Source organism: Vanellus vanellus, assembly GCF_965231255.1.
Source record: "Vanellus vanellus genome assembly, chromosome: 1".
Taxonomy (NCBI): domain Eukaryota; kingdom Metazoa; phylum Chordata; class Aves; order Charadriiformes; family Charadriidae; genus Vanellus; species Vanellus vanellus.
This window is the reverse complement of record NC_138905.1, coordinates 124,779,861-124,792,441: the sequence shown is the minus strand read 5'-3', so window position 1 is coordinate 124,792,441 and position 12,581 is coordinate 124,779,861. Positions and strand designations below refer to the sequence as shown.

At 40.5% G+C, this 12,581-nt stretch overlaps 1 protein-coding gene across 3 annotated transcripts in view; it reads left to right on the top strand.

Annotated features, from left to right (window-relative positions):
* Positions 1–7,910, top strand: part of KDM6A (lysine demethylase 6A) — a 157,621-nt gene extending 149,711 nt beyond the window's left edge. For 2 of the 3 annotated variants that reach the window (XM_082488007.1, XM_082488006.1), the window contains 3 exons: positions 2,726–2,852; positions 3,783–3,953; positions 6,239–7,910. In XM_082488007.1, the coding sequence (XP_082344133.1) occupies positions 2,726–2,852; positions 3,783–3,953; positions 6,239–6,268 (328 nt within the window). In that variant the 3' untranslated portion in view covers positions 6,269–7,910. Of the gene's footprint in view, positions 1–2,725; positions 2,853–3,782; positions 4,201–6,238 lie in introns of those variants that run through there. The other variant, XM_082488005.1, reaches the window with a different exon arrangement.
* Positions 7,911–12,581: the final 4,671 nt, after the last annotated feature.

The window sequence follows — 12,581 nt, the reverse complement described above, 5'->3', positions numbered from 1 at the left end:
AGAAATAGAATAGCAGTAGGGAAAAAAATAATACAAGAAACCTTCGCTTTTGGAAGAAATCTGAAACCCCTCTATATTTTTAGTTAATGTGCAACTCAGTGCTGTCTTGCTAGGTAAAAGACAGAGCAAAAACTGAAACTTTCTCATAAGATGTTTTTTAAAGATTTATTATTAACAGTAGAATCATGAGCAGGAACACAGGCAGACAGAATGATTTAAAACTTGACTGAGGGAGCACAACCCTCAAGAAAAGAAAAATTAACCACAAACCTCTTAGATGGAAGCTAGAATTTTAGAGGTAGTGGGAACATAGTAGTAAAGGCTTAAAAAATTAATTCCAAAGTAACTGAAATACTAAGTTCTTTGACAAAAATAGTTTTAGAAACATAAAAGCACTTGGCATGGGAGAAATTATTCTGCACAAAATCATGAACCCAGATAAAATACATTTCGGTATCAGTAGGGAAGATATATTACTGAAAGCTACGAAGAGGTCAGCTTTGCATTGCCATTGGGATGGTCTCCACATTATGAAAAGTTTTACTGGATTTCTAAATATTCCAACGGGTTTCTCACTGCCCTTCTAGACTAAATCAGGATGATGTCAGTTTAAAAATCTTCTCTTAAATATTTGCATTTGACTGGACATGATTTACTCAAACTCTTTATGCCATACGTGCAAAGAATTTGAGAGAGAGAGATGGTCCAGATTTTCTTTTAACTGAATTCTCGCTCTACAAGAATAAAAGCAGGCCTACAATACTAAAAGCTGACACCATTTAACTTGTCCAGCAGAGTCCCAATATACATCTTTTTGACTTTCTTTAGGCTTCCCATACTTCAGCAAATTCTAGTGCATTTTCAAAGTGATAGTTCATATGCTTTCTCCCATTCTTTGACAGTATGAAATAGTTAACATTTATGTTTTCAAGTGCCAATGCTAGGATCTGAATTTTATTCAGGGAAGGAGAATTCACCTTCTAGCTATTGTTTTTGGCTTTGGTTGCAAATTTGGCAAACGCTGCAGCAGTGTTACATGTGGGTTACATTTTGGGCAGTTCTTTCTTCACAACTGTAACACTAGAAAGCTCTTTGAAAATAACACTTTGAAAACTCTTTGGAAGTCAGGAGTGGAGAACAATGGTGGCAAGCGTGCAGATGTGCTTCCAGTTGCTCTTTGGCGTACCCAAAGACTTTGCTGGATAACAGCAAAAGAGAAGAATGGTAGCTTTGAAGTTTATTTGACATCAGGTTGTATTGCAGGAGAGAATGCTATACCAAAGTTGGAATGCTATACCAAACTTGTCAGAAGCACATTTACGTTAGCCCAACACTCAAGTGAATTAATACATGATCATGGTGAACATATGGTTGGCCTTAACATCATAAGTGCCATTAACATCAAACTTCGAAAGTGTTGAAGGAGTTACAGCTAAACGAGCTGTTGAATTTTCTTGAAATTCACTATATGAAGACGTTTAACATAGAATTCACTATATGATGACGTTTAACATAGAAACACGCTTTCAGTTTTGCACTATTTACCGTGAGGGTGTTAATGAAGACTTGTTTTTAGTGAAGATGAACAGTCTGAGTGTAAAACATCAAGAGGAGGGTATCTCAAAGTAAGCCTGAGATTCTATTAACTACTTGGAAACACATGAAAGAAACATTTAAAAAAAGTACAGAACATATATATTACATGTTTTAGGCTTTAAAATGGGGGAAGGATCAAGTTGAAAACATTTTGATAGAACTCTTCAGCACTTTGTTTTCTGTCCAATGTTTATTCTTCCCCTTACATTTTTTTCAATCTTCTTTCTGCATCTAATGAGCATGTAACATAACCACCCTGTGGAGGAGAAAATTAAAGGCTGAAAAGGCTGCAGCTCAAATAAATAGGATAGCTAAGAGCTAAAAATTATTGTAAATAACGTTGTGATTTAGAATGCTGGTGACCTATTTTGCCAACTTTTTTAGAGAACCTCTGTAGGTAATACAATGCTAGGAAACAAGTTAGATTTTCTAGTACAGAAGAGAACTGTATAAAATTGTGACGATTTTTTTTTTATCCTTTACAGAAGCATGGCAGGGAATTATTGATTTTAATTTGACTTTTGACCAGTTCTTTTCTTCATTTATAAAATAAGTGTTAAATTATTTTTTTAGTCTTTTTTTTAATGTTAATTCTTTTTTCCTAGGGAGGGGCTTCATTTTCTAATAGCAATCTGTCTATTTTTTTTTTCCTTTTACATGGAAGAAGATATTTGTAACAGGATTTTTAGGATGTTAGTTAAAACAGTTCATTGGATAGGCTATAGTCTTTTATGCAAAAGATAAAGTTATTTGGAACTTGACAGTTCAAAGTAACTCTTTGCTGATAAATTTGTAGTTCAAAATAAAATCCATTAATTGCTTTTGAAAACACATTGTTTTATTGTGCTTAAAAGAGCATTTGTGTGTTCTAGTCAAAAATGAAAGATACAGCCTGTTAGCAGGGCAAGGGGCAGTACTGAAATGGAGCAAATCTACACAGAGGTCCATAAGCATGTGGTCAGGCTTCTACCTAAGTCATGGGTCCAGTGATTCTAATTAGCCAGCTGTTCCTGAAATCCTGGAGGAAGAGGAAACTCCAGGTACAGGGTCTTGGAAGAAATTTAAGCCTGCATGAGTCTTGCTATAAAGTTGAATATTGAACTGAATATACCACTCATTTTGGTTGCAGGTACTGCCTGTTAAGAACTCTCAAACAGTGTCAGACACTGAGGGAAGCTCTAATTGCTGCAGGAAAAGAAATCGTCTGGCATGGGCGAGCAAAGGACGAGCCAGCTCATTACTGTAGCATTTGTGAGGTCAGTAAAAATATGTGTTGGGCTTGTGTACTACCAATAATACTTATTTAAATTTTGTCCTGTCTTTTTTTGTTGTTGCTGTTTTAATTTTGCTTTTAAGTTGCAGCATCTACTGTATGCTATAGGCACATATATGTGATGCAGTGCTGTCTTCAAAGAGCTTATCAAGCTGTTTTTCTAGATATAGGCTGTATTCTGCTGCAGTACTTCTACAGCATTGTTATACGCTAGGTCGATTTTCAATTCTCAGTTATTATAAAAAGTTGTTATCCCTTCCTGCATATAATTTGATCTGCTGAGCTTTATTTTAAAGGTGTATCTGTCTTCATTTCAGAAGTCAACAACAGCCCCAAAAGAGAGAGAATTTAAGTATGTTTTCTTCACAGGACATAGCTTTATGCTGAAATTTTTGATTCTACGTTCTGTTGATAGTTCCTTTAAATTATTGGATAATATTTTTCGTGAAGCCTAAAAGAAAATAAAATTTTCCTACCCCCTGAATATCAGTTTCTAGTTATTTTCTGACTGAGTCTCTGGGGCAGGGCGAGCATGTGACTGAGTAGTAAGGAGATAAATCATAAACTTCTTTTGCAGACAAATTTAAAAAAGGAAAATTAGGTATAATTGTTATAAATCCTCACCTTACTGAGTAACCCCTATTCAGAGTATGAATCCTGCTTTGTCAGTATTGATCAAAAGCTTTCCCATAGTGCTGTTCATGCAGACATCCTAGGTGTAATATTAGTGGTTTTAGAATATTTAACTTCTCTGCTAGAGCCATACAAGCCATACAAGATTTTCCCTGCACAAATCTAATTTCTCTCTTTGCATGCATAGGGTAAGGGTGTAAATCTTAAAAAGTACAGTTTTTGTGGTTTAAATCTAAAAAGTGAAATTGTAACAGTTGATTTTCTGTTTCCTATCTAATAGGTGGAAGTCTTTGATCTGCTTTTTGTCACTAGTGAGAGCAATTCTCGAAAGACCTATGTTGTACATTGCCAAGACTGTGCACGAAAGATAAACACGAACCTGGAAAATTTTGTGGTGCTAGAACAGTACAAAATGGAGGACTTGATGCAAGTCTATGATCAATTTACATTAGTAAGTCAAATTAATAAGTGGGTGCATAAGTACATTATTTGTAAAGCAGTTGTAGACTGTCTTGGTACTCCATTGTATGAGTACCGTGGACTTTCTGATTCAAATGGAGGTACGGGTTGTGTGTGATATTTACAAAACAAAGAGTCAGATTTATGTGAAATAGTACAGTAACTTACTGCAGAACATAACGGCTGAGTTTTCAGGAAAAGTATGATGTTACAATTCATAAAGTTGTGGCTTTAAAAATCCAATAGAGATCACCTGAAGACCATAACTGGATCAGATGGAGATGGGAAGAATCAGGACAGTGAAGCTTGGAGAAACTAGCACCAGGTTCAAGAGCATCTCTAATACATTGGTTGTGGTATGAAGTCAGTATAGCAGCAGAGCATCCTATGCACTCAGACCCCTTCCTTCCCCTTCCCCACCCATCCCCTCCCAAATCAGCACTGTCCTTCTGCTTAGCAAGTGGATGCTCTCAAACAGTTCTGTCTTTTGGCTTGGGGCCTCCTTTGCATTTCAATTTAAAGCAAAAAGCCTCTTTGCCATTATAGCTTTGTGCTATATATGGCAGCCTCCTGCTTTGAACTGTGTCAGCACAACTGTCCTAACATTTCACCCAGGTTTCATCGTTTCAGGCAAAGATGGCTTGTGTGTAATCACAATGAAAGCGATGCTGGATTTATTTATAAGCCTTGCCTTTCTGTCAAAGGAGACAAACATTGGACTAAGCATTACGAGAATTTCATGTTGAATTAAATACAACAGCCGTGAAACGGCTGTGCCTTTTGATTTGTTTCCAGGTGCTGCAGAAAATGTATGTTCAGACAATTATTTCATGTAATGCTAGCATGATAAGTGGTGACCTTTTGAGCTAAAGCCTCAAGGTTCAGGCTGGTGAGAATGCAGGACCATGTCCTCTGAATGTAATTCTCTTCATTGGTCCTACAGAGCCTGAGGTGGTTGAACTTCAGTTTATACTTCTAGGAGCCTATTGTCGTTATAGTTTGTGAAATACTGCAATTTCGAAGTGATGATCTGTTATAGAAAAGCATATAAATAAATACCTGTTCTCGGATACAACATCCAGTTGAGTTGAAATGGGCAAGAACGTTTCTGTATGGATAAGAGGGGAGAGGGAGGGATATTTTGTTGTCTGTGTGTGTAACATTATGTAGGTAACAGTGATGATACTGTCCCTAGAACAAGGGTTCTCAACCTGTCAGCAGCTCCTTCCCCACCAAAGCCTATACCTGCAGTCCTAAAGGGCATTAATAATTGTTCTCTTGTGGAATTGGTGTGCACATTCATTTCTTTTAAAGGGGATACAGTCTCAATTAAGAAGAGTGATAGCCTAAAAGTGACATCTCTCAGATCTAGGAGAAGAGATGAGGTTTGTTGCAAGTCACAGGACAAAGATAATCTCAGATGGCAAAGGTGCATTAGGCCTGACAGAGAGGCTCTGTGTTGTGGGTAAAGTATCGGGAGCAAATACGGGGATCAGCTAGTGTTAGTGTTTCATAAGTGGGTACTATGGTGCAATTTAAAGTGTCTTTAAAGACTGTGAGCAGCTTCTTAAAGCTTCCACATCATGACGGGACTGATGAACAGGAAAAGAGAAGAAGGAAATGCCATCAAAAATTCAGTATTGTGATGGTAATGCCACAAAGTGCAATATTGGGAAATAGGTATCTTCTAGTCTTTGTCTCCTGAAAGCAGGCAGGAACGAGGCACCTAGCTTACTTCACTCTTGGGGCACTCTGGTGTTGTCTTCCAGGATTACCCCATGTCAGAGAATCTGAGACCCTTTTCACAGATATCATAACTTCAGGGTTATATGTTATTGTTAAGGTAGAGAGGGGAAAAAAAATGAAGCCCACAAGGCATTTGGAGAGCAACAGATGGACAATCCCCCCCATTGGTAAACAGGTTGAGAATCCCTGTTTTAGAGTATATAAGGATATATCCATACTGAGCCCACGTGGATCTCTTTGCTGCCACAATGGGACTTGTTTTGGCAGTTCACATCATATTAACACAGACGTCCCCACAGCATACTCCAGTCTGCAGTGTAGGCAAAATCCTAATGCAGAGTAGCCATAAAATACGTGCTGTATTTGAGTAAGTTGGGAAAAAAAGCCAGTATCCATTTGAAAGAAGTCCTAAAGTGTAAAAACAGTAGTGTGTGTGACTTCAAACTCTCATGGTTACCGTTTGTGCAGGTCTCGGTTAAACAACAGTTTTACACCCTTGTAGAAAAGGTAATTTAATGTTTTCTTTTTCAGGCTCCTCCATTGCCATCCTCCTCATCTTGACATTTTTTCATGGACATTAAATGAAAACTTTTCTGATATTCAGGAAGTGACCCAGTTCTGCACCACTGATTTTTGTAGCTATCCCGTAAGGCTGCTGGCTGAAAGCTGTGTCTATGCAACCTTCCAAGTGCGGAGTGTCAACCAACTGGACAGGAGAGAGCACTGCCTCCTACTCCAGAACTCAAAACAAATAAAGCTCATCCAGCTGTACTTCAAAAAAATAATTCCATGTTTTGTATATATCTGACAAAACTGGCAACATTATACAGACTACTGACTTGAAGACCACCTCTTTTGTATTTCTCTGTTTCTGGGCTGATGAGTTGGTTTCATCCATTTTTCCCCTTCAGAATTTCCCCTGGAAAAAGTACTAGCTTAGCTGGTCATTTCTTTGTAAGGTAGTTAGAAATTTTAAGTCTTTCTTTGGGCAACTTTTTTTTTTTTTTTTAATGTGAAGAGTTAGGTGATATAAATTTTTTACTGCTTTTATGTTTTTCTGTCTTGTTTTGAAACCATGACGGTTACACTTTTGGTTCCTAAATAAAATTTAAAACAATTAACAGCCAAGTCACAAAGATAAATGGGTTGCACATAGACTAAGGAATAAACTTCAGATTTGTGATTTTTGTTTCTAATCTTGATGTAAATTTACACTATTTATAAATACATATTTATTGCTTGAAAATATTTGTGAATGGAATGCTGTTATTTTTTCCAGATTACCTGCCATTGAAATTTTAAGGAGTTCTGTAATTTCAAACACTACTCCTATTACATTTTCTATATGTAAATAAAACTGCTTAGCATTGTACAGAAACTTTTATTAAAATTGTTTAATGTTTAAAGTTTTTCTATTGTTTGAGTTTTAAAAAGATTTTATGTACAGTGCCCAGTTTTTGTTCTTTTTTGAATCTGATTATATATATTTTATATATACTCTTGTGCTTGTGTATATATATAATATATATAGAAACTCGAATATAAATATGTGTATAAAGATTTAGAGACTAAATTTTTCTCGTTTTAAGTTTTACATCTATGGTAGATTTGAGGTGTCTACTGTAAAGTATTGCTTACAAAAGTATGATTATTTTTAAAGAAATATATGGTATGTATCCTCAAGACATAAAATGACCTTCAGACTGGTTTATTGTTAAATTGCACTTTTTGCAATAACAGACCAATAAATAGTTGCTGCCAAAATGTAGTAGTAGAAAATAAGTAACGGCTAAACTTAAAAGCTCTGAGAAAACACCGGCTTTGACAGCAAGTTTGGCACTAGTTTTAGAGGAGGAATGGAAAAGGTGAATTTGAGTTTGGCTGGGGATATTCTTTAGAATTCAACCAAATTGCAACTTCTATATTACAATGCGTTCTATTAACAATTGAAAAAGTGAAGACTGAAGCATCTTGGCGTCATTGTTGACCCCAAAAAAGGATGTTGTTTTGTGGTATACTGTTGTATTTTCACACATTTTGTAATACGAATTCACTGGTAAATTTTTGAAGCACTAGGTTTATTTAGGACAAGTTTATAATATATCATTGTAACAGTTTGCAGTTTTAATGATGGTATTTATTTTAAGTTGCTCCTTTCTCATTAGCTTCTTGAAAATGCATTAAATCTAAATTTCAAAATTGATAGCTTTCTTATCGATCAGAGTTGACTGATGCAGAAGGTTCTGCATCAAACAGTTTCTCATAATTTCTCATTAGTGGGGTATCTTAGTGATTGCATTGTTAAATTTTTTGTAATCAGTGTGAAGTGTTAAAGGCACAGAGCATGCTAGTAGTTTCTTTTGAACAAAAAGCATCGCCTCGTACACTTGTAGCTTCAAACGAAGGGTGTTCTAATGAAGAACGAGTACAGCTTGTCTAACGCTGTTACAGCAGTTTAACCATAGTTAGAAATTACTTTCTCGCTAGTTCTTGCCACGGTTGGACGAAAGGGCGTAGAGATGAAGGAAAGGTATAACAAATGCTCTTGCCAGCAAAATTAGCAACTAGCAGTTAGGAAGCCAGTATTTGCAGTTCTGTAAAGATGTAAGTCTCAGCTCTTGATAACAAACTCTACAAATCTTAATTTTTTACTTATGTATTTTATGCAGTCGTAAATATTGTAATCTTGACAAACCATGCTGCAACTGAAAAGCTACTCCTTTACAGTAGTCTTAAACCCAAATAAAAGCAAGATAACTTACCTCAACTAATGGTAAACAAAAAGACCTCGTTTCTCAGTGCTGTAAAAGAATATTACTAACTAGGGAAAGAGCTACTGGGCGCTGATCAAAAGGGCTTTGTACCTTTCCTCCCCTTTGGAAAAGAGGATGTGCCATTACCAAGGAAGAAAATTCCTATTTCACCAATGGACGAGGAGACCAGATCGCCAGAGTGTCGGGCAGTATTGCTCGCTCTGCTCAAAGGTTTTGTCACGGATTTAGTTTGCTGCAGGGCTTTAGTATTTTGCAGTTTTCCTACTTCTTAATTACACTATGCTCCTAACCCATGGACAGTTTTGATCTATAAGCTGCTATGATTTAGAATGCTTGTGTTTCATTTTATTAAAAAGGCACAAGTTAATATTTTATCCATTGTAGTTATTACGAAGCACTTTGCTGCTTAAATTACGAGGCGCATGATGCAAGCGAAACATTTGTAATCTCTGGATATTTCGGAGCATTAGCAATTGGGTGGGGCGGGGGGAGGCGGGAGTCCTATGCTGAACGGAGGGGGCTGACACGATTCCCGGGGAACTCAGTCCTGGGGCCCGTGAGCTGCGCAGCCGAGCCGTACTGCGAGTGATTCCGGTCTGCTGGTGGCTGCAAGTTACTGTAGCAGCCAAATTAAAGGTGGAAGTGTAAAAGGATGAAAATAGCCAAAGACGTGGCATTTATTTGCGAGAGTTTTTGAAAGGTACAGACTATCGCAAAAAGGTATTAGGGGATGGATAAAACCAGAGATACAAATGGGTGTTTAAAAAAAAAAAAAAAAGGTAGTAAAAACCGGAATTAAAGATAAGAGGGAATTAAAAATAAATAGTAACATTTGGTACTGAACTGTGGAACTGAAAACTCTCCCAGAGGAGCATGACAACAAAGGGATCCCATAAAGGGGGAGAAGTGTTTCTTCGCATGTGTCTGAGCTTAATTTAAGTTCTTCTATACATACGTCATATTGAACAGAGCATTTGATTTTTTTAAGCTTTCCTTCAGGTACATAACTTGGAAGCAATATCTCCTTGCTTTTTTGGAGAAGTGGAGTCCTACCGGTGGTTACAATTTAGAAGTAGTGATGTTGTTAGCTATATAAGTAAGAAGTATTTAGAGAAAGGTTCACTAGAAAGTGAGAAGTATCTAGTGACAAAAAATTCCCCAAACTTCATGAATTTATATGGCAGATACTTTGTCTTTAGGATCAAGAAGTTATCCCAGGTCTGTGCCTTTCTAGCTGGAAGAAGGACTTTCAAAGTACTATTAAAATGATACTGCTTTGCTTAAATGAGTAGAGCTTGGCTCAGTTCAGCATAGTGTAGCAGATTCTTGCAATGAAGGTGGGCAAGGATTTGGGGACTCCACAGTTGGTGATAATCCTGGCCACAAATCCATTTATTGTTTAGGAGATGGAAGATGCAAGGATTCGACTGAGATGACAGGGAGGAGGGCGGTTATCCTTGCTTGCTGCCCTGATTGATCCTGGGGAGGAGCTCAAGTGAAAATTTTGTGTGGCATAGAGGGCTAGGAACAGGGATTTGAAGCTAGAGCTTCCCCAGGTTTTGTCTGGATCCGTAGCAGAGTCATGGCCCAACCATTCAATGGCTGAGATGGGGCCAACAGATAAGAGAGTAGTGGGGAAGCTTCATCTTCCACCTCTGCTTTAGCCAGTGTGGGAACCACTCCGGTTGGGTGTGCGATGCAACATGGGGAAAAGTCTGACGAGGGTGACAATGTGACCCTGGGGCAGGTCAAAGCCAACCAGTACTGACCGCATGTCCCTTGTGATGCTGCTAACAGCAGAGGAAGGAGGGCTGCAGGTGATGCCCAGACAAGTTCAAGCTGAAGCTCAAGTTCGAGCAAGCTCAGTGCAGGGGGCTACCCGCAGGGCACAGGGTGCCAGCGAGGAGGCTGCTAGCGAGGCAGCAACGTGGACATGGGGCCCACCAAGCCCCAGGGCGGCCTCCTTCCAGGAAAATCACAGCATTACCTCCATTTGGTAATTGGGGAAAGTTTGGGGGGCAGGGGTAGGTGGAGATGACAGATACCCATGTTGGTGCCAGGTGCTGCATGTGAAGCTAAAGGAAATAGGTGGAGAGGGAGAGCAGTCTCCACACTGCACCTGGGGCAGAGCCCGTGCCACAGGAGGTTACGTGGGGTGGGGTGCAGCCCAGCCCCGTGTGTAGGCTAAGGACACGGGGACAACCCCTGAGCCCCACAGGAGCTGTTGTCCTGGGTCTGGGGGGCAGCCCATGGGGCTGGAAGAAAGCGAGTGGGTGTTGGTGGCCTTGCGCTAGAAGATGGGTGCTGGGTCCCCTCCCCAGCCGGTTGGGGTCTGCCAGCGCTTGCAGCAGCAGGGGTGGTGATAAGGTATGTGTGTGGGGGGATTGCTGCAAGGTGCCTGCCCATTAAAAGATTAGGTATGGGGTGAGGTGCACGCGTCCTCATTTACTTTAGGAAGCCATAAGGACGTCCTGGAGGGGTGGAAGAAGGGAAAAGACACCTCATGGTGACAGCAGCAGGGAGGGCTCAGCTTCCAGCTTCACATCTTGGGCGGTAGCGTCAGCTGTGGGCCGTGTTAAAGCATTAAAACACAACTGCTGCTGCCCCTGCTGGGGGAAGGGCAGGGCCGTGGGTGCATGCAGCAGTTGGGACACAAGGGTGGAGGTGGGATGGAAATGGGTTTATGGTTAGGGCCCGCTGCCTCCCTCCTGTCCTGCCCCCGAGCTCGCAACGGGCCGATGGCTCTCTCTCAGGCAGCACCATGGTGCGGTTTTGAGCAGGACGGGGCACCACTCTCAGATGACACATCCCACAATTTTTTCTTGGCAGGAGGTATTTTCAGGCCTGGTTTAAATGTGCGCTGTTGCTCAGGACAAGGAGTGACAAGTGGTTTGGGTCACGTGGTGACCCAAGCGGTGAAGAGGGAGACCGAGCCAGAACAGGCAAAGGAGAGAGCAATTTCCAAGTAGCAAAGCGCAGGCAATGGTTAATTGATGGGATAAAGGTTAAACAAATGGGCTAAAGCACTGACTCCTTTAATTCATGGAGCCGGGAGGTGCTTGAAAGAATCCCACCCAAAGCCAAGATGTACAACCTGGCCGTTGCCAGAATCCGTGGGAACACTGAAACATGGTATGAAAGAGTTGGCTGTCAGGTACACAAAAAACACTTAAAATCATTGAAAGGGGCAGAAAGGACACCACAAGAGAAAATTGAGAGAAGTAGCATCAGATGTGTCCAGTGAGATGTGGCTGGGCTATCACTTATGCTAGCTTTGTGGCACAGAGAAAGATAAGCAGGAATAAAGAATATTTCCAACCCTTTCCTCCTCTGCACTTCTCAGCACCAACCCAGTGGGAAACCGAGCGGTCCTTTGAGGAAACTGGACCTTTCTTGTGGCAGCGGTCAGGCACCTTTGGCTTTCAATGCCATACGCAAAGTGCGACGTGTAGTTCATGCCCTAGCTGCTGCTGGAGTTTTAATCTGTTCGATTTTAAGATATGGAAAGTTTAGGGTTTTCAGGTGGGTTGGTTTTTTTTCCAGTATGTCATTGCCGGCGGGCTGTCCCACAGGCTGGCTCACCTGCCCAGCAGTAACTCGAAGGACTGTTCCAGAGCCCAGAGACGGCTGTGGGGTGAGCAATGGGTGCAAACAGGGTTTGGTCACCTCCTGTCTGCAGGCAACTTCCAGGGGGGTGCAAAAATGATCTATTTAAGAACCAAACTGCGCCTCAGATACGAGTGAAATTTGGCTAGCGGAGGATAAACGCGCCGCCAGGAATGACCTCACTTGGGCTGTGGGGAAAAAAAAAAAAAAAAAAAAAGGCAAGAAAAATAACTAGCAACCAGTCACAGTTGTCACAGTTTTTTTTTCAGGGGAGAGAGCAGAGGGTTTTTTTGAGGGTAGCAGCCCTGGGCAGGGTGTCCAGTGCAATGCAAGAAGAGCATCTGCTCTGGTTCGATTCCAGGAGTCTGAGGCCACTTCAAAGGGCAAATGTCTTCGTAGCTGAAGACCTGGAAACACATTGCAGGAGCTCAGGAGCTGCTGGTGGGCTCAGGGCAGACTGATGGCCCCGTATCGATGTGCAGGACCTTGTCATG